A 19,186-nucleotide genomic window follows, 5' to 3' on the forward strand; every position below is an offset into this window, starting at 1 on the left:
CGAGATTATTTGGAGGTTACCAGACAAATTATTTCTGTTTCCCAATATATAACATGTCTTTGTAAAAGTATACCAAGTCATTTGTGGAGATCTCGTGTTAGGAGTACTAGAACATATCAATTTTGACAGAGAAGTCTCCAACACTACAAACACGAAGATAAGTTTCTAACAACTCCTGTGGACGGTAGAAAAATCACACAATTAACATAATGCCGATTGGTGGGCCACCAACAACTTGGGCTTTAGACCTTGAGATGGACGAATTTCTGGTTGGACATGTAAGAAATCAAAAAACAAGTAGAAACCGTGAAGTCTTGGGTACACCGGGATGGTGTCGGCCAAGGGGACTCCGACGGTCAAATGATCAGCAAACTATAAATAAGATAAATATCAAACGGTGGAATGTTGAGGGTGTCAACGTGTTGTATTTCCGGAGGATGAGTCGACATGTAAAGTGGTCGGATGGCTCGACTCGTAAAGTGGTCGGAGCTTCGACTCTACGGGATTATTTATCAAGTTCGTTTCCTGGAGCATGTCATGAGGTCGTCTCGATCAGAGATTCCAATAGAGCTTCAAGTGTGTTGAAGCTTGAAGATAGAATATCGTCGCCTGGAATGATTTACTAGAAGATAGTAAGTGCAAAGAGGAAATGAGTTCAGTAGACTCGATAGGAGATTCTGGCTAATGGAGAAGTGAAGTGGATTGGCGATTCTAGAAAGAGCATCAAGTTTACTAGAGTTCGAAGGTAGGTTATCGTCGTCTAGAGTACTGCTTAGAAGATACCAAGTGGGAGAGGGAAGATTGCTCAGTAGGGTTCTAGTTGATATTCGATGCCCTTTGGAGTCTGAGTCTCCTTCTATTTATAGGCGGCGGATGGACTCGTAAAGCCTATCAGATCCGAAATACTTGGGGTCGAGGCTCTGACGCCACTTTCGGGTTATGTGGTCTCCTAGTGTTGGTAGCTGAATCTCAGACATATAATATGTCTAACACTGGTATCCCCAGGATCTCATGCATAAGCTAATAGTGAACTAAGAGTTAGAGATTACCTTAATCGCTAGTTTTCCTCGAACCTTTCCAATCGCTTTTGAAAAGATCAAGAGCTCCAATTGTAACTCCTCTACTTCGGACACCGACCAATCACCTTGATCTCCCACCTTGTTGTTAGCTAGAACTCTGATGGTGGTTTGATTGAAGAACACTTCTTCTTTGAGTAGATAGATAGTAATGAGAATTATCTCTCTTTCTTTCTCTACTTGATATTGTAGAGATTGAAAGCTTCTTGAGAATTTTCTACACCTTATTCAAGTCTCAAGAGACATTATATAGAACCCTAAGTTAGAGTATAACCCTAATTAGGTTTCCCTAAAAGCCCTTTTGAATAAGATTTAGGAAATAGTCAAAAATAGTAACCTATTTCTATTTTCCAATTTCCTCTAGGCCGACTAGAGTAAGCCCCAAAAGGGAAAATCTGGACGGCCCAATTAGGGTAGTCGGCCAAGCATGGCTGACCCCTCTTTTGGGTTCAAAATATCTCTCGAGTGCCCCGGCCCAAAATCTCTTTATTCGGGCCTTTCGTACAATTCCTGCCTAAACTTCTTTTAGGCCTTTTCGACATATCTGTGGGTCTTACCCATGCATATATCTCTCATCCGTCTAGTCATATCTTTCGATCAAGTTGACACTCTTTGGTGTAACCCGTTGTAGGATCCGGACGAAGTTAGCCTCGAATCGCTCCGCGATTCGACGATCGCAGTTGGTTTCTAACTAAACACTACGACCCCTAAATCATTCGGACTTGATGATCTTCTTCATCAATTGTCCGACAAATTGTTCGCATTGCATCTTTGGTCAAAGGACATCTCCTTCACCCGGACCCTAAGGGAGACTCGTTCTAGCCGTCGATCTGTCGCTTGGAGTAACTTGACCGTACGATTACGCCGCCTCGACTTTAGACTCTTCGTAATCTGAGATCGCCTAAAGATATTTGAGGCGACATGGGGTTTTCGTGCGACCTTGTACGATTTAGGCGAAGTTGGCCTAGTACGATTTTTTGCCACTACAACTCTTATTTATGAAAATTGAAATGGCACAATAAAAGTCTTTCTCTAAAAGATGTATCTCTCCAAATGGTTTTTAGACATTATATTCAATTCAAATATAATAAAACTAATTTTTTATTTTATAAATAATATAACTAATAATTGGTCTAGAAATTCCAACATCACCACCATTTTTTCTCCTCTTCTTTTCTCGTACTCTTTTTCACTGTCTTTCGACAAAAAGAAAGTCAGAAGAGTAAGAGAAAGGTGACATGGAGAGAAAAAAATTGTCGTTACAAAAAAGTGAAGATAAAGATTAGGAAGTAAAAAACTAACATGTTGACTTTTTAAGCCTACAACTAGGTTGCCCTCTAATATTCCCCCAATTAAAGTTGTTTTCGAGGTAAAAACCGCCTTTTAAACTCTCTTGTTGAAATTGATCTCCTCTGTAACACGATATTAACTTACTGATTGTTATCAATGTAGCTAATTTGTGCTACGCTTTAAGGAAACAAGAAAAAATTGGGATACAAATTTAAAAGAAAAAAAATGAGAATTTGCCAAATTTTTTGGCGCAACAAAATTTCATTTTCATTTTCATCCCATCTTCGACCACCAGTTTCAGCACCACCTCCGACCACCATCATCATTTTTCTCTTCTCCTTCCTATCTTCCTCTCTCCTCCTTCTCTTCTTGAAATCCGAGTTCTACCGCAAAAATTGGCTCGACTAGACCGTTTCATGTACCAAATCTTAGACTACGACCATTGAAGATTTGTCTTGCATTTATTAATCTACCTGATCCCCTATTTTGAACTTTCCCTTTCCTTTCAATTTGTTTGTGAAAAAGATCTTGAAGATCAATTTTTGTTTGTAATTTGTGCAGAAATACAATACTGGAACTCTGAAACTAAATGCAGTAGAACTCCTGAGTGCTCTGCCATGGTTTAAGACAAGAATTGGCACATTGCTTTGCAGAGATGAGGTCCATGGAAGCTTCCTTGATCAAAGCCAGCAGCGTTTACACCGACTGCTCTTCCATAGCAACAAAACTCCTTAGTGATGACTTACAACACTGAGGAACAAGTTCGGGCACAGAAAAATCAAGCTGCATATCTTATCTAGGAGTACATTAAAAGGTCAAAACTACCTAGCCATGCAGGTCAGCGACAATAACTTCACCCTGAAGCCTGTAGAGCCCACGGAACCCGAAGGCAAGTTCAACTCAACCGACCCGATGAGATAAACTGGTTGGGTTTGGGTTTTAAAATGCTACTCGGCATCCCACCAAAGACTGACTTATTGGTATTTGTCCAGTAAAAGGATGTATGACGGTGTTGACCTAAGTGAGAACATATGGACTGGTGACCTAGTAAAAGGATGTATAAAATAGATTAATAAAGTCTTAGTTTTTTTTTTCGTTGAAAATAAACTCTTGGTTATTAAATGTACTTCGATATTGGAAGTCTGAGACTCGACCGTCTGATGCTCGATAAACCCAGACAATTTGTCAGGTTTAGACACTAGGTTCTTTAGAATAACCATCGGATTAAGCCCGAGAGTCAAAATGGTCAGGGAGTCTCAAAGTCAACCCACCCAACCTGTTAAATGAAAACCCATAGACATGGAGTTTCGAAGTCAACCCGCCCAACCTGATAAATGGAAAAGCGATGGATGCCTACCCATTTTCTTATGGGAGATACCGAACAAATTTGCAATTTATAAAATTAATTTTTTTATTTTAAGTCATTTTCTCTCTCTCTTCTTCCCCTCTAGAGAAAAACTCATCCATCTGAGCTTCTCTATAAATTTTAACCAAACTTTTTATTCTTCCTTCTTCATCACTTCTCTTACTTCTTCAAATCTCCAACCCCTATTTCTCTAAAATCAGAAACAAAGCTAGAGAAATAAAGAGGGAAAAAACATTCAAAACCTTAGAAATCATCAAACAGGATCTCTTGAAGCTCTGATACATCTTCAATAGGACGTACAAACCAAATTTCTTCATTTATTAATCCCTCCAAGAGAGGTAAACACATTCCAAACCCTAGAAAGCTCTGAAACATATTTTTCATCACTTATAAACATATTAGGTTAGTTCTCCGTGTTTTGAGGGTTTAGTGATTAGAAGAAAACAAAACTTTAGAGAAAAAAATGAAGAGAAAAAGGAACACTTGGAAGGAGTTTAGAGTATAGATTCAGAGAAATATTTTGTTTAAGTTTACAAAAATTCATTCCAAATTCTTTTACGGGATCTTCTAAAAAAAAATTTATTTGTTAACTCCAAAATTTGAGACCCTATAGTAACAAATAGAAATAAAAAAAGTCAATCTCAGTTGACCAATTTTCTAGCAAAAATTTATTCCCCAGAGATGAAACAACAAATAGATATAAAAATGTCAATCTCGGCTGAACAATTTTCTAGAAATTTTTTATTCTCCGGAAATTTCTCTTTATTCCAGTCGCTAATGTAGACAAGTAAACATGCACACTTTTTTGTACACATCACTAGGTTGCTCTCTAGTATGCCCCAAACTACACTGTATCCCAAAGCACCCATTTTTGAAACTCCATTGTTGAACTTGGTCTCCTCTACAACAAATGATTATAGTACAGTAGGTTTATTCAATGCACATACTTCAATACCGAAAACTTCCTGAAGAATCCTAAATTATGGTGTTAAGTAGAAAATCAACAACTACAATAATCTGGCTCAATGGGGCTAATTTCTGTCTTGTTCTTACTTACATTACTAGTAGTACTTCGGCCCGTTAGGGCCAGGAACCGACCGCAGGTACATCGAACTAGGCTAAAAAATAAAACTAGTACAACGAGAACAATCTCGGGTCTGATAAACTTCTTAGAATTAATCTGAGGAATGAATTATATTGTCGTTTATTTCAAAAGAATCAAACTTCTCTTTCGTTTTAGATGAAATTAAGCATCTAGATATACAATATACTTGACCAGAAACAGGAGTTCCTTCAGTTTGTCTGCCAACAACAACAATGTCTTCTCATGAACATTGTGAAGAATCTAAAGAAGAAGAAGCTGCACGAAAAATCACAACATAAAAGTACTTACAATTTCGAAGTATTATGGTGTTTCAAAGACAATACTTTTGAAGATCCATTATCTAACTTACTCTGGTTAACCCATGAGGATATCAAGTGATGAGCAATGGCAAAAGGTCCAGGGATGAACATGGGAGCAAGTTCTCCGCTTTCCACGTTGAAATCCGAAGAGAAATTTTGTCCCCTTTCGACTCCTTTACACATTTGCTCCACTTTTGCTGCTGCTGTTTTTTGTGCTTTTTCATATTCGGCAAACGTCAACGCATTTTTGACGTCCTCTCTACTATGCCATTGAGCATCTAACATGAAAAGAAAATGGTGTGGTCAAGGCCTGCTTTGGATGTGTCAAAGTTTGAATTCTAAACCAGCGAGACTTTCAAAAAACCATATCATAAAAGTACGTGGTCAGAAAAATGTCAGAACAGTTTCTAAGTCAAACTATGGTAAGACTCTAGGGAAACTAAAAACATTTCTCTACTCGAGACTGGTTTAAAATTATGTCAACATGAGAGACAATAATGAGTTTACAACATGGTTTTTGCCCGTTTATAGGTGGGTCAAGGGCAAAACGCTAGACGAACACCCACTAATGCAACTTGCGCAGGAAAATAGTCAGTATTGAGTGTTAAAACATCGCAGAAAATACCTTCCAATTCCGTCTTGTCCACAGTTATTTCAACAGATTTAGCATACGCGAAGAAACCCACCATCAATTGACACGGCATGCTATTAGGTCCAACTGCAAACATTTCAAATTAGAAAGAAGTAGATCAGTTCAAGAAAGTAAATGCAGAAGCGATGTCGACTTCTAATATTATTTTTCTTTCTTAACTTTCCTTTAAAGATCGTAAACAAACTTAATAACGGTCTTCTAATGATCTAATCTCCCTAAAAGAGCATCTACCCACATGGCCACGTTACATATCTGACTGCTATAACGAATTCATTATTCACATGTCATTAAAACTGTCATAGTCGAGGTCAACCAAAACACTTGTGCGTATAAACGGGAGAACATTTCATACCTGGCCAAGGTTGAGAACTATGATATATAACTTCGCCCACTTCAACCCCAGTTTCTTCAAGTGTTTCTCTCCTCACTGCCTCTTCCAAGCTTTCTCCTGGCTAAGAAATGAAAGAGTTTAGCACCACTAATTCTATGCTAAAGATATATACTGCTACTATAAACTAGTATGACATTACTTCGTATGACGAAAGCTTCTATTTACTCTGCCTAAGAAAATTCAATGGTCGAAAATTGTAGCTCGTGCCTCAGTTGGCTGATTTCCATAAATCCTACTGGATATAAGAGCAAGCATAACAATTAACCCTAAAAATAAGGAAGTTACCTAACTAAGAAACTTATACCTCGATAAATCCAGCAAGACAGCTCCACATTCGAGGTACGAATCTTGACTGCCGGCTCAAAAGTGCACGGTCATTTTCTCTATCAATGACTAACATAATCACGACCTGTTTGAAGACATTATTACATAAAATATTTAAACAAAGCAATACTTGAAGTACCGAAAACTAGAAGCTGAGGACGAGGGAACTTAGGGTATACAGGATCAACACGAGGATAAATTCTCTTCTTGCACTGTTGATTTGAGCACTGTTTTCGTCTTCCAGCATCTATAGGGACTGTCCTTTCTCCACAAGTCCCACAAAAACGTGACACATTGTGCCATTCTAGTAAAGCTCTAGCCTGATCCAACACCAAAAGGTAGGGCAAATTGAGTTCAAAACTTCTATGTACATGACAAGAGAACTAAAATTTTCTTAGACAAAGGTAGCGTTTTTCGTTTTCGAATTCCAGGTCTATAATCTGACTCGAGACCTAAATAAAGAAATTACAAACATAAAATAAAATCAAGTTAAACTCATCACTCACATGACCAGCAATAGCTAATTCCCCCATTTCATGATTATTTCCCCAATCTGTAGCAACCATCAAGGTTCTCATTTCAACAAAATTGAAATTCTTCTTACCCAATTCAGAAACAAACCCATTTTCAGCCGATACATCAATTGCCCAATAAACAACATCAATTTCATCTTTCAATTCGGATCCCAGATAAACAAACGAATTCTCATTCAAATTAGTACCAGATTTACCCAAAAAGAATTTAAAATCAGACAAGTCAATCCACCCAAGATGCCAAATTGGGTTTGGGGAACTCTCAGAGCAAGCCAATGGCTTCCCTTTGTCGAAAGGCAAAACCTTCAAGTTCTTCAGAGAAAACCCTTCGGCAAGAGTGTTTTCCAAAAGTAAGGTTTTTAGGGTTTGTAGTGATGAATTTGGAGAAGTGGGTTCACCTGCTGTTTTGGATCTTAACGGGTTACCAGCAAAGGCGTGAGATTTGAATGTAAGAGACATGATAGTATTGGTTTTTGATGTAATTGAATAATAGGATGCTTTAGATAGAATTAGGTTTAGGGTTTGGGATTTAGGTATGTGGATTATTTTAGAGAGATAGAATAAGGGCATCTCTCTTCGTCCTCCTCCATTAATGTTGGCAAAGGGAGATGATAATAATAGTACAGATAGAAAGGGAGAGGTGGATGGTGAGTCGACATCCCTTGTTATGACATTTGTAACTGCCCCCAACTTTCTGACTAGCTTCCTGCCTGGCTCCCTACTTTAGTAAAAATACCCATCTGGCTCCCTTTTTCCGTTATCTTTAACTTTCCGTTACTCTCTCTCCTCCATCTCATTTTCTTTCTCTGCCACATCATTTGAGCACGCCACATCATCGCCTTCACCGGCAGGGGTCGTCGGTCGCCCAAATTTCCGGTTGGCGACCTTCAAACATAAAAAAAAAATTTCCCTCTCTCTCTCTAAAAACCAAATATATATTTTCCCTTTCTCTCTCTAGATCTGGTCGTCGGTCGAACAGACCTTCAAACACCAGATCTAGAGAGAGAAAGGGGAAAATTTATTTAATTTTTTTAGAGAGAGAGAGAGAGAGAGGGAAATTTTTTTTTTTTGTTTTTGAAGGTCGCCGACTGAAATTTGGCCGGCAGGCGACCCATGCCGGTGAAGACGATGATGTGGCGTGCTCAAATGATGTGGTTGAGAGAGAAAATGAAATGGAGGAGAGAGTAATGGAAAGTTAAAGATAACGGAAAAAAAGGTCATATGGAAATTTTTGTTAAAGTAGGGGGCCAGGCAGGAAGCTGGTCACAAAGCTGGGGGCCATTTGGGAAATAACCCTATTTATCTTCATTCTTTTTGGTTGAAAGGGTAGTTACATGGATCACAATTACACTGGAACGATTGTAACAAAAAAAAAATACACTGAGAGTACCAAACGAAATCATCGATTTCCGGCAGACTCCTGTGAACGAGAGTCTCCCTATTTTAATACTAATTTAGTTCTTTTTTTGTTCTTTTACATCTTTCTTTATCTTTTAGTAATGAAGAAGGGGGAATGAGGTAGTTGGTATGATGGTGGTTCTTCGATCTTCATAAAGTTATTTTTCTTCCATTTCACCAAATTAAAGATGTCTTACAGTTGATTTTTAAATGAAGATTCGTTGATTGATTTTTTTAAACGAAGATTCGCTCAAGAAGATAAAAGTTATGAAAACTCAATCTTCATCTTTAAAATCAAATGTCAATGTTTTCGGTGACATTCATTTCTCCTCCGAGAAACTTGGTGGTGTTCTTGATACAACCGTCATTCGTCTCTACTTGGTTCGTCCTTCTTAGTTAAGTATAATAACATTTACAATCTTTAAGGTCTTCTCATTCGTGATAACTTTTTATTTGTGACCTTTAAGGTCTTTTATTTTTGCAATATTGTACTATTTTTCTTTCATATTGTCTTTACTTTTGTAAGTTTCTTGTTCTAATTTACTTTAGAAAATCCATGTTGTACTCAAAAAAGTCAAAACTCTCAAACCATGTAATGTATTGGATTGAAATACTTTCTATGAATGAAAAATCTGGTTTTACTCAAAAAAAAAAAAATACACGGGACGTCAATTATAGTAAGTCACCTCGGTTTCCTTCCACAACTTGCCTAGGTATTTTTGTTGACCAGTATTACTCTTCTTTGAATATTCACATGGTTGCCCAAATATGTGTTTAAATGTATTAACTTTATCTGTAAGGTCGTTGGTATTTACAAATCTATTTTTTTTTTTTTTTGTTGAAAGGAAAACCAAGACAAAAGGAATTACAAATTCAGATCACATTTCATATTGACCAGGGATCGCCACGTTCTGCTGACCTTGTGCTTCCTACCCCACTTCGCTAGAGCGTCTGCCAGGACATTCGTTTTCCTCGGGCCAAACTGAAACTGAATTTGCTCGAAATGGTTAAGGCGAGCCCGGATCTGTTCTATGTTGTGTATTGACTGCCAGTTGATGGCGTTACTGCCGTCCTGGATCTTTGTGATCAAATTTTTGTTGTCGCTTTCGATAATGATGTGGTTAAGGTGAAGCTCCTCCGCCCATTTGACAGCGTTCAGGATAGCTACACTTTCACATTCTTCCGCTGTCTGTCCCCTGATGCTGTCTGCTCTAGCCATCATGAAATTGCCTTTTGCATCGTGGATAATGTTTCCGATACCTGCTGGGGCTGAGAAAGTATTGAAAGAGGCGTCAACATTAATTTTGAGGAAAGGTGGTGGAGGTGGCAGCCATTGTGGCTTGACTACGTTACTTTTAGCAATCTTTTGCTCTGGTAGGTGTGTGACATAACCTTGAATCTGTTGAATAAGGTGCATAGGATTGATAGCTTTCTTTCCGAAACATGTCTCGCATCTTGCTTTCCAGATTAACCACATGATTTTTGCGAGGTTCTCCGTCGTATCGTCATCCAGAGTGGACCAACTCGTGATCCACTCAGTCACCGAGCCAATTCCGTCAGTTCTTATGTTGTAATGGAACCAAATTGCCCTGGCTAAGTTGCACTGAAGAAGTACATGGGTTGCTGTTTCCCGTTCGTTGCAGAAGGAGCAGCCGAAATTGTTGCTAATGAAAGGCCCTATTTTGTCTTTGACCGGGAGACTGTTGGTGCAGCATTTCCAAAGGAAAAGTTTGATTCTGGGTATAGTTCTAATGTTCCAAATGAAGGCCCATTCCATTGTTTCGGGTATACTTGTACCCGTTCTCAAATATCTGTACATTGATTTTATAGTGAATTGACCAGAATCAGTGAGAGTCCATACCTGTTCATCGTCCGCTGTCGGATGAAGGTTTATGCTAAGAATTGCGTTACGTGTTTCGTCATCAAAGTATCTTTGGAGAAGATCCGTCTGCCAAGTGTTATTATCGATTAATTGGTCCACCGTGATCAGCGGACAGTTATTGTGGTTCGGTAGAGGCGGCGTGTGGTTAGGAATCCAGAAATCCTGCCAAATATTGATTTTGTTGCCTTTATTAACATCCCAGAATATAAGTGACGAGATTTTGCCAATAGGTTCTGCCAAGGATTTCCAGACCCAAGAATGGTTTTGTTTTGGGGAGAGTGGTTTTGCCGATTTTGGGAAGTATTTAGCTTTTAGGAGTTGTGCCCAGGGCGCTTGAGGGGATTTGAGAAGGCGCCAGCCCAGTTTACCTAAGAATGCTTCATTGTCAAGAGCAGGCATTCTGAGACCTAGACCTCCGAATTTGCGAGGACGACAAATTGCATTCCAGTTGATTGTGTGAATGGTTTTTGTTTTTCCCCACCAGAATGACCGTTGAATGGTCTCTATGCGTTTGCTGATGCCTTTGGGAATGGCAAAGCATTGCATCTGATATCGGGGAACCGCCGCGGTAATAGACGAGATGACTACTGTACGGCCTGCTTGGGAGAGGAGGTTTGTTTGCCACTTCGACAGTTTATTCTGAATTTGAGCCAACAACGGCTCAAACGTCTGTTGTTTCTTGGCCCCTATGAACAGTTGTGTGCCCAGGTACTTGTCTAAATTTGAAGCTTGATGGACTTTGAGTGATTTGGTAATGATACGTTTAAATTTGGGGTGGGTGTTTTTAGAGAAGAAGATAGTAGATTTGTTGTAGTTGATGATTTGACCCGATTCCGACCCAAAAACTGAAAGGATGTTGATAAGGTTGGTGATGTTGTCCAGGGTATTCCTACCAAAGATGATGCAGTCGTCAGCAAACAGCAGGTGATTGATTGTGAAGGTGGACCTCGGGGTGGAGAAACCAATAAATTTGTGGGGACTGTCCGGGGAGTCAAGCAGACGACTCAGGCCTTCCATGGCTAAGGCGAACAGGAAGGGCGAGAGAGGGTCGCCTTGCCGTAAACCTCTGGTCACATTGAAAGACGGGCCCGGTCTACCATTAATCAGAACCGCCATCGAGGAAGAAGAAATACAGGCATGAATCATACGAATCCACATCGTGTCATACCCCAAGTTAACCATTATGTCCTCCAGATAGTGCCATTCCACCTGATCGAAAGCTTTAGACATGTCCAATTTTAAGCCAAAGAAACCTTTCGCACCACGTTTATTTTTGAATGAGTGGGTTATTTCCTGACTAATGATAATGTTGTCCGTGATTTGTCGCCCTGGGACATAAGCGGCCTGAAAGGGGGAGATGATGTCCGGAAGTGTGGTTTTCAGACGGTTAGCTAGGATTTTGGTAATGATTTTATATGTTGTGTTGAGAAGGCTGATGGGTCTGAAGTTGGCTGTGGATTGTGGAGCTTTGGTTTTCGGGATGAGGCAAATATGAGTATGGTTGGTGGAGGGGGGGAGAGTGGCGGTAAGGAAAAAGGTTTTGATCATCTGGAGGACATCTGACTTGACTGTATCCCAGTTGGTTTGGTAGAAGAAGGGGGGAAGCCATCCGGCCCTGGTGCGGCCTCAGGCTTAAGAGAGAAAGTGGATGCTCGGATTTCCTCCTCGTTAGGGGCCTGAATGAGGAAATTGTTTTGCGAGACGGATATTTGTGTGATGAACAGAGATTTGATAATGTTAGTGGTGGTCGGTGATGAGGTGGTGGAGATGTTTTTAATGTTGGATGTGAAGAGATTGGAAATTTCCGGGATATCCGAGCACCAGGAGTTGTCTTCTCTTTTGATGGAAGAAATGTGATTTTTCCGATTTCTGGTGATTGCTTTGGCATGAAAGAATTTTGTGTTTCTGTCTCCCAGCTGGATGTGTGCCACTCTGGATTTTTCCTTCCAGATGCTTTCCTGAAGGTTATAGGCCTCCTCCAGCTGAGCAGTGAATTGAAGGAAAGACTCTGGGGTGGTCGAGGACTGAAGGAGGGTAGTAAGTTGCTTGATTTTCTTCTCAATGTGCCCAAAGACGTTTTTATTCCATTGAGCCAGTTTGATGGCGAGATGGTTGAGCTTTTGTTGGATCAAGTAGTTGGTCGGGTTCCAGTTTTCCATGATGAAATTTTGGCAGTCTGGATGGGACATCCATGTTCTAAGAAATTTGAAGGGCTTGGCACTCAGTTGAGATGGGGGATGGGTGGAAAGTAATATAGGAAGGTGATCGGATCCCACCCCCGGAAGGTGTGTGATGCGTGAAGACGGATATGTGGAGAGCCACTCCAAATTTGCAAGCGCTCTATCAAGACGCTCTTGAATCAGGGTGCCGTGGAATTGCCGATTGGACCAAGTGAATTGATGGCCGCTGAACCCTAAGTCGTGAAGACCCATCTCGTGAATGCTTGATACTATTTTCCTGGCCATGAGAGGGATAGGTTTGGGGGGGCCGCTTTTATCGGAGGGATACATGATGGTATTCAGATCACCGATCACTAACCAAGGAGAGTGTTGATCCAAAGAGACATTCTGAAGGGCTTCCCAAGGTTTGAGTTTGTCTTTGTTATAGGGACACCCATAAAAACCCGTGAGCAATAGATGTTCATTCTGATCTTCCAAGTTTAAAGACACATGGATCATGTTTTGAGAGGTCTGAAGCACCGTAAGGTCAATATCTGACTTCCAGAAAAGAGCAAGACCACCCGCTTTGTTAATCTGTTCAACCGTAACCTTTTTGTAAGTTTTGTGGAGATTGAGCAGTTTGTCGATGTTCATGTTCATGCATTTAGTTTCTGAAAGAAAAATAACATCTGGATTGTGCTCTTTAAGTAACGTCCAAAGATGTTTCCTGTTGAGGAAGCTTCCACACCCCCGGACGTTCCAGGCCATAATGGCCAGAGGGCTCGGGTTCGGGAAATTGGTTGAGGCTAAATCCGGGTCACGTCCTAGGGTCAAGCTTGCAGAAGCCATCCCAACGCGCGCACAGGCCCAAAACAGAGAAGCAGAAAACTAAAGACACCAGCACTGAAAACTAAACAGAAACTACTAGAAACGGCCCAAAACAGCCAACAACAAAAAGAGAGGGCCCGCAACTAACTAAAGGCGCCCTCGCCGAACACACCCCGAACAGGGGACCACCCAAGCCCGGTACACTTAGCAAGAGTAGCAAAAAGGTGGGGACCGAGCCGCCACACAACCACCCAAGTGGACAAAACCAACTCTTGCGGGTGTACCAGGGAACAAAAAACAACCAACAAAAGCAAAGAACTAAAAACAAACAAGACTACAAACAAGCAAAACAAGAACAAGAACAAGACTAGACAGGTGGTATTGAGGCGCCGTCCGCCTCATGAGCAGTGGTCAGATCAAGGGATTGGTACAGCACGTTGGATTCAGCAAGGAGACTTCGGGATTCTGCATCTTCCACCAACCGGGCCCGAAGCCTAGGGGATTGGGTGGATTCGTCGGATGAGCTGATGGACAGGTGGGATGAGCCGGGTCTGACTCTCTTGCCCCTGGAGTTGATCCTCAGGCTAATAAGATGGGTGCCTCTAACAGGAGATGGTGGGGGTGCTCTTAAAATTGGTTCTTCCTCCCTGAAAATTTGTGGTTCCACTTCGTCGTCCTCCATGGGCTCGTAACTTGAGTCATCTCCTTCGTCTGAGTGAGGGACAGGAGCTAGTTCAGGGCAAGGACCGATAGGGTGTTCAATGATTCGACAGGTTTGGCAGATCGCCCCCGGGAATTTTTGATAACTGATATTAATGGAACATTCCCTATCGGCAAACAGGAAGTTGATGACCGCCAGCAGTGGGGTTCTCACATCATAGAGGAAGTGAACTTTGATGACTTTATTGTTAATGAAACCTAAACTACGAGGTTTGATCTCGATAATTTTGCCCATCCTCTCAAAAATCACATCCAAATCTTCCTTATTTTGTATGGCCAAAGGGAGTTTGTAGAGAGTACACCACATGGGTTCAAAAAATAGATCATCCACCGCCTCCTCGAGAGGGATTTCCACTTGTTTGAGCACAAGTAGTCTTCCTCTAAGAATCCAGGGACGACCTGCATTAAGTGTGTTTAGGACGAACAGGCTTTTAGGTTTAATGAGGAAAGTATTGACCGGCCCCTCCACCTGAGAATAGAAACAGTCTCGGAAGAACACCGAGAGGGGGAAAAGCATCCTCCTAAATTGAGCAAGTGAGGTGCTTTCCGGACAGCACCACCGAGCAACCCAACCCTCCTGTGTTTCTTGTAGTTCATGGTTGACTGATGGTTTTTGGTACCTAAGAGAAAGATGACCTCGGGGGGAGATAGCGAAGTGGGTGGCCATTAGGGTAAGGGATGAGTGGGTAGCGGAGGGTCTGTAGGGAGAAGAAGAAGAAGGATATGAACAGAAGAGTTGTGGGTTGGTGTTTGTGGAGGGGAGAGGAGTGATGAGGGGTATTAAAAGGGTCGAGAAGCAGAGAATCCAAAATAGGGAATGATCACCATGCATGCTCATGTATTGGCCGGTTCCTACCACCTGTCTCGTCTACTCGTCGGACAAGACGAGTGACATCTCGAGAGACAGAAAGACTCAGAGAAGAAGAGAAGAAAGAGAAGACTCAAGGACCTCAATCGAAAACTGAAATGACAAAAGAATAGGCTACCAAACGCAGAAATAGAGAGGGAAAGCAATTAAGACTGAGAATACGAAGGGGTTTTCGAATGACTTACCTTGGAATTCAAACTGTGGCGTGAGTGATAATTGCTCGAGTGAATTACTTCACCTGCATTGAATGAACCTCGAGGTGATGCTCCACCAACGAGCGTGGTACCTTCTTGAGGGCAGCACGCCTGCATGCAAGCAATAATGAGGTGGGTGGGAGTAGCGCCGGCGACGATTGGGTAGAGATATAATCAATCCGACTGCGATCGTGATTATCCTTTGCCTTACTAAATGTTGTTTGAATTCCCAGGAAGATTTTGAGTGATTCTCAAGGAAGCTAGCTGCTCGGAAGTATAGAGATTAGGGTTCTAAAGCTTGGATTTGATCGGCAAAGAGAGTGGAAAGGAGAATAGGGCTGACGTCATCTGGGAGCCTCTCTCTCCTAAAAAAACTCTCTCCTAGTCTTACGGAGTTCAATTGTCAATCCTAACATAAGGCAATACCATTGTTAATTTAGTATAATTTCAGGGATCTGTTTAAGGCATCCATACAACTATTTACAAATCTATTTAGGTAGCGTACTTTTAGTATTTACAGAGATCTATTTATTATATCTTAAAATTATTTTGTATTTAAAAGTAAAGGCTTAAATTTAAAGTAAAGTCCCTGGAAAATAATCCATATGATAAAACTCTAAACTTAAAACTAATAATTAAACATTATTAAAATCAAAAGTTTTTGTATAAGATCCCAATGCAAAATCGTTGGGTTCCTAGTGTTCTTTTTTTTAGATTGAATAGGTTTTATAAGTTCTTGTGTGACGATTACTGTTAGCAATTTTGAGACAATTCCTTGTGTTTTGACATGTAACAAGTACAAGTATTTGTATGCTGTTTACATATGAGTTGTTAGTGCTTCATATTTTTTCTAGAATTCAAAATCTAACTATCTAAAAAATTGTATAAAGAAAAAGCGGTAGCTTTCACTGAAATTTTTTGGATAAAAATGTGGGCGAAAAACTTCATCGTTTAAAGCACCAATTGGCCGAAATTTTGGGTTGGAGGCAAAAACGAAAAAAATTTGATTTTACCTTATAGATCGAAGTTTTCTTTGTAAGAATCGTCAATTTTTTTTAATCTTACCTCTATATACATGTTTCACTTAGAATATTTTATCTACAAGTCATATGATTCTTAAAGCTAAAGATTGTTAACCTCCTCCATTAATGAGGATCTTTGAGCTTCAACTATCTCCAATAACGAAGTTGTTTGAAATATTAAACCTCTAATCTTCATCAAGTTAATTTTCTTTATTAATAGCATTTGTGGTGGATGATTGCGGAGATGGTTGTTGATGATTGTGGATTGTGGTTGTAGGATTTGAAGATGAAAGAAGACATAAAAACAAGTATGTTCTTTAATTTCAGTTTGGTCCTTGAAGAAATTTCACTTTAACCCTTATTTGATCTGTAAATAGTAAAAGTATATTTGCAAACAAACAGAGAAAGTTAAAAAAAAGTGCTCTGTAAAGAACTTTTTATGCTCTGTAAATACCAACCACCTTAGATTGTATTGTTCTCTAGCATCACTCATCTCAACTCTCTCCAATAATGAAGTTGTTTGAAATATTAAACTTCTAATCTTCATCAAGTTAATTTTCTTTATTAATAGCATTTGTGGTGGATGATTGCGGAGATGGTTTTTGATGACTGTGGATTGTGGTTGTAGGATTTGAAGATGAAAGAAGACATAAAAACAAGTATATTCTTTAATTTCAGTTTGGTCCTTGAAGAAATTTCACTTTAACCCTTATTTGATCTTTAAATAGTAAAAGTATATTTGCAAACAGAGAAAAGTAAAACAAATTTGCTCTGTAAAGAACTTTTTATGCTCTGTAAATACCAACCACCTTAGGTTGTATTGTTCTCTAGCTTTACTCATCTCAAACAAATATTAAAAAACGAGGGCAAACTTAGTTTGAGCCAATTGACTAGGTTAAATTAGAAAAACCCAAAAACTAATATGGTTATAATTCAGGGTTACCTCTGTTAATACTCTCTCAAAATATACCACGACCAGAAGGAGGTACAATAAGAGTTGCTTGAGAACTAGATGCAGTAGATGAACAAGCACTTGAGGACTGCATAGCCATCGTGTACTCCACAAAAAGACGTTCAAGTTGGCCCATAATTTGACCCATTTGAGTCGGAGTACACTTAAGACTATAAGCAGATGTAGTAAAACAATCCTGAAGCGCACCCAATACAAGTTCAACCCTAGTTTTATCCTCGGATCAAGTACACATGCAATACCAAACAAAGAAGGTGTTTCCTCCCAATATTTCACAAACTTTGCTTCCATAGAAGCAACAATATCACTGAATAGAGGGTTTCTTCTATTCTCTTTAAAGACAACACTAATTTCAAATAAATGTTCAAGCACATGACAACTAGTAACATAGGATACACCAGAGAAGAACTTAGTTGCCTCATAGAATGGTTTCAAAAACTTGTATAATAACTCGGCATACATCCAATCATTCTCAGTAAGAGGGAAAGGGCTTCTTCGATCAGACAAAAAAAGTGTAAGAACATGCTTATAAAGTAGAATCCCACTCAACATCAAATAAGTGGAATTCCACCTATGCTTCACATCAAGTCGCAATTTCTTTTTTCTCAAACCATTAGAAACACAAATTGCATTAAATTGATCCGTACGAGTATCATTAACCCGAATAAATTCCATGTTACTTTTTAAATGTTGTAACATGTGAGAAAATTCAGCAACTTTCAAGCCATCTTGCACCACTAGATTCAGAATATGACAACAACATCTCACACAAGGGCGGATCTATGTGGAGGCAGCCCCTGGCTGCAGCCAGGGGCTGAATTCACAGAGTAGTAAGGGCTAATGCAATTTTCTAACAAAAGGCCATGGTAGCCAGGGTGGTTTGAACCCTAACTCCCACATTGTAAGTCACCGGTTCGGAACCCTTCTCCCCCATTTTGAAGTTCTTTCTTTTTTATTGACTTAATTTGGTTTTAGCCCCTTGTGTTTTGCATTTTTTCCTTTTGGTCTCAATTTGTGACCCCTATTTCTGGACTATATTCTATTTTGACCCCCTTTTTTTGTTGCGACGTCAAGTTTTACCCATTTCTTTAGGTTCCATACTATGTTCTAATAATGTCTTTGTCCATAAATTACCAATGGTCACATACATTATAAACTCTTGATTGCTCATTTTTCGTAAGTTTTTGTTGTTTAAACTAATAACGAAATTTTCACGTAAATCTTATTTCTTCTAATGTGAAGTTTTGGGATCACTTGTTTTTTATCGAAAAGTTATATATATATGAGAACAATAGTCGAAGAAAATCTTGTACGTGGGAAATTTTTTGTTTTTGAAATACTACTTATTAGTGCATATATATCGAAAATGAAAATTTTGCTCTCTTAGTAATTTTAGGCTAGTCCGGGTTAACATGGAATCCTAGCTCCGCCCTTGATCTCACATGAAATAAGTCACCATGAATTGGTAAATTTGGCAGAAGACTCTTCATTTTAGTAACAGAAACATAGTTCGAACTAGCATTATCCAAAGAGAGACAAAACAACCTATCCATGATGCCCAAATCAGAGGCTAACTCAATCAAAAGTTGACAGTTGTTCTTTCCAGTGTGGGTTTTGTCCATCTAAGTGTACACCAATATCCTTTTTTGCGAATTCCACTTAGAATCTATGAAGTGTCTGGTAACGGACATGTAGTATAGTTTTTTATTAAACTTCCAAATGTCAGAAGTCAAAGAAACCCGACCAAGACAACCCATTAAGATTTGTTTCAAATCTTCTTTCTCTTCCTTGAAAAATACTTGCAATCTATTTCTAAAGGTACCACGAGAGAACCTCACATATGATGGACAAAAACTATCATTGATGGTGTATTCAACAAATTTATCTTCAACAAATGAGAATGCAAGTTCATTCATTATAGTTATCCTAATCATATTGTCTCGAGCACGAGATTGCTATACTTAAAAGTAGTCATTAGGCCTAATTGGCCAGAGGATAAGGTGGATTGATTTAAATCAACCTTATGAAGCAAAGCACACCTCTCGTTGTGCCTGTGAAAGTGAGTTGTTCCACTGTCGGATTTGGGATCTTTAATGTCTCCGCAATATT

The 19,186-nt window shown here is 39.7% G+C and overlaps 1 protein-coding gene across 1 annotated transcript; it reads right to left on the reverse strand.

Annotated features, from left to right (window-relative positions):
• Positions 1–4,888: 4,888 nt before the first annotated feature.
• NUDX19 (nudix hydrolase homolog 19) lies at positions 4,889–7,698 on the reverse strand. Its single transcript, XM_086667886.1, has 7 exons — positions 7,010–7,698; positions 6,683–6,823; positions 6,484–6,588; positions 6,141–6,240; positions 5,762–5,854; positions 5,187–5,414; positions 4,889–5,092 (listed from the first exon to the last, which is right to left on the reverse strand). Exons 1-7 carry the CDS (start codon positions 7,604–7,606, stop codon positions 5,058–5,060), a joined length of 1,299 nt encoding a protein of 432 aa, XP_086524012.1. The 5' UTR covers positions 7,607–7,698; the 3' UTR covers positions 4,889–5,057.
• Positions 7,699–19,186: the final 11,488 nt, after the last annotated feature.

Source organism: Eschscholzia californica, unplaced genomic scaffold (genome assembly GCF_041429995.1).
Source record: "Eschscholzia californica isolate CP2 unplaced genomic scaffold, dmEscCali1.0.p SCAF_3, whole genome shotgun sequence".
Lineage (NCBI taxonomy): Eukaryota > Viridiplantae > Streptophyta > Magnoliopsida > Ranunculales > Papaveraceae > Eschscholzia > Eschscholzia californica.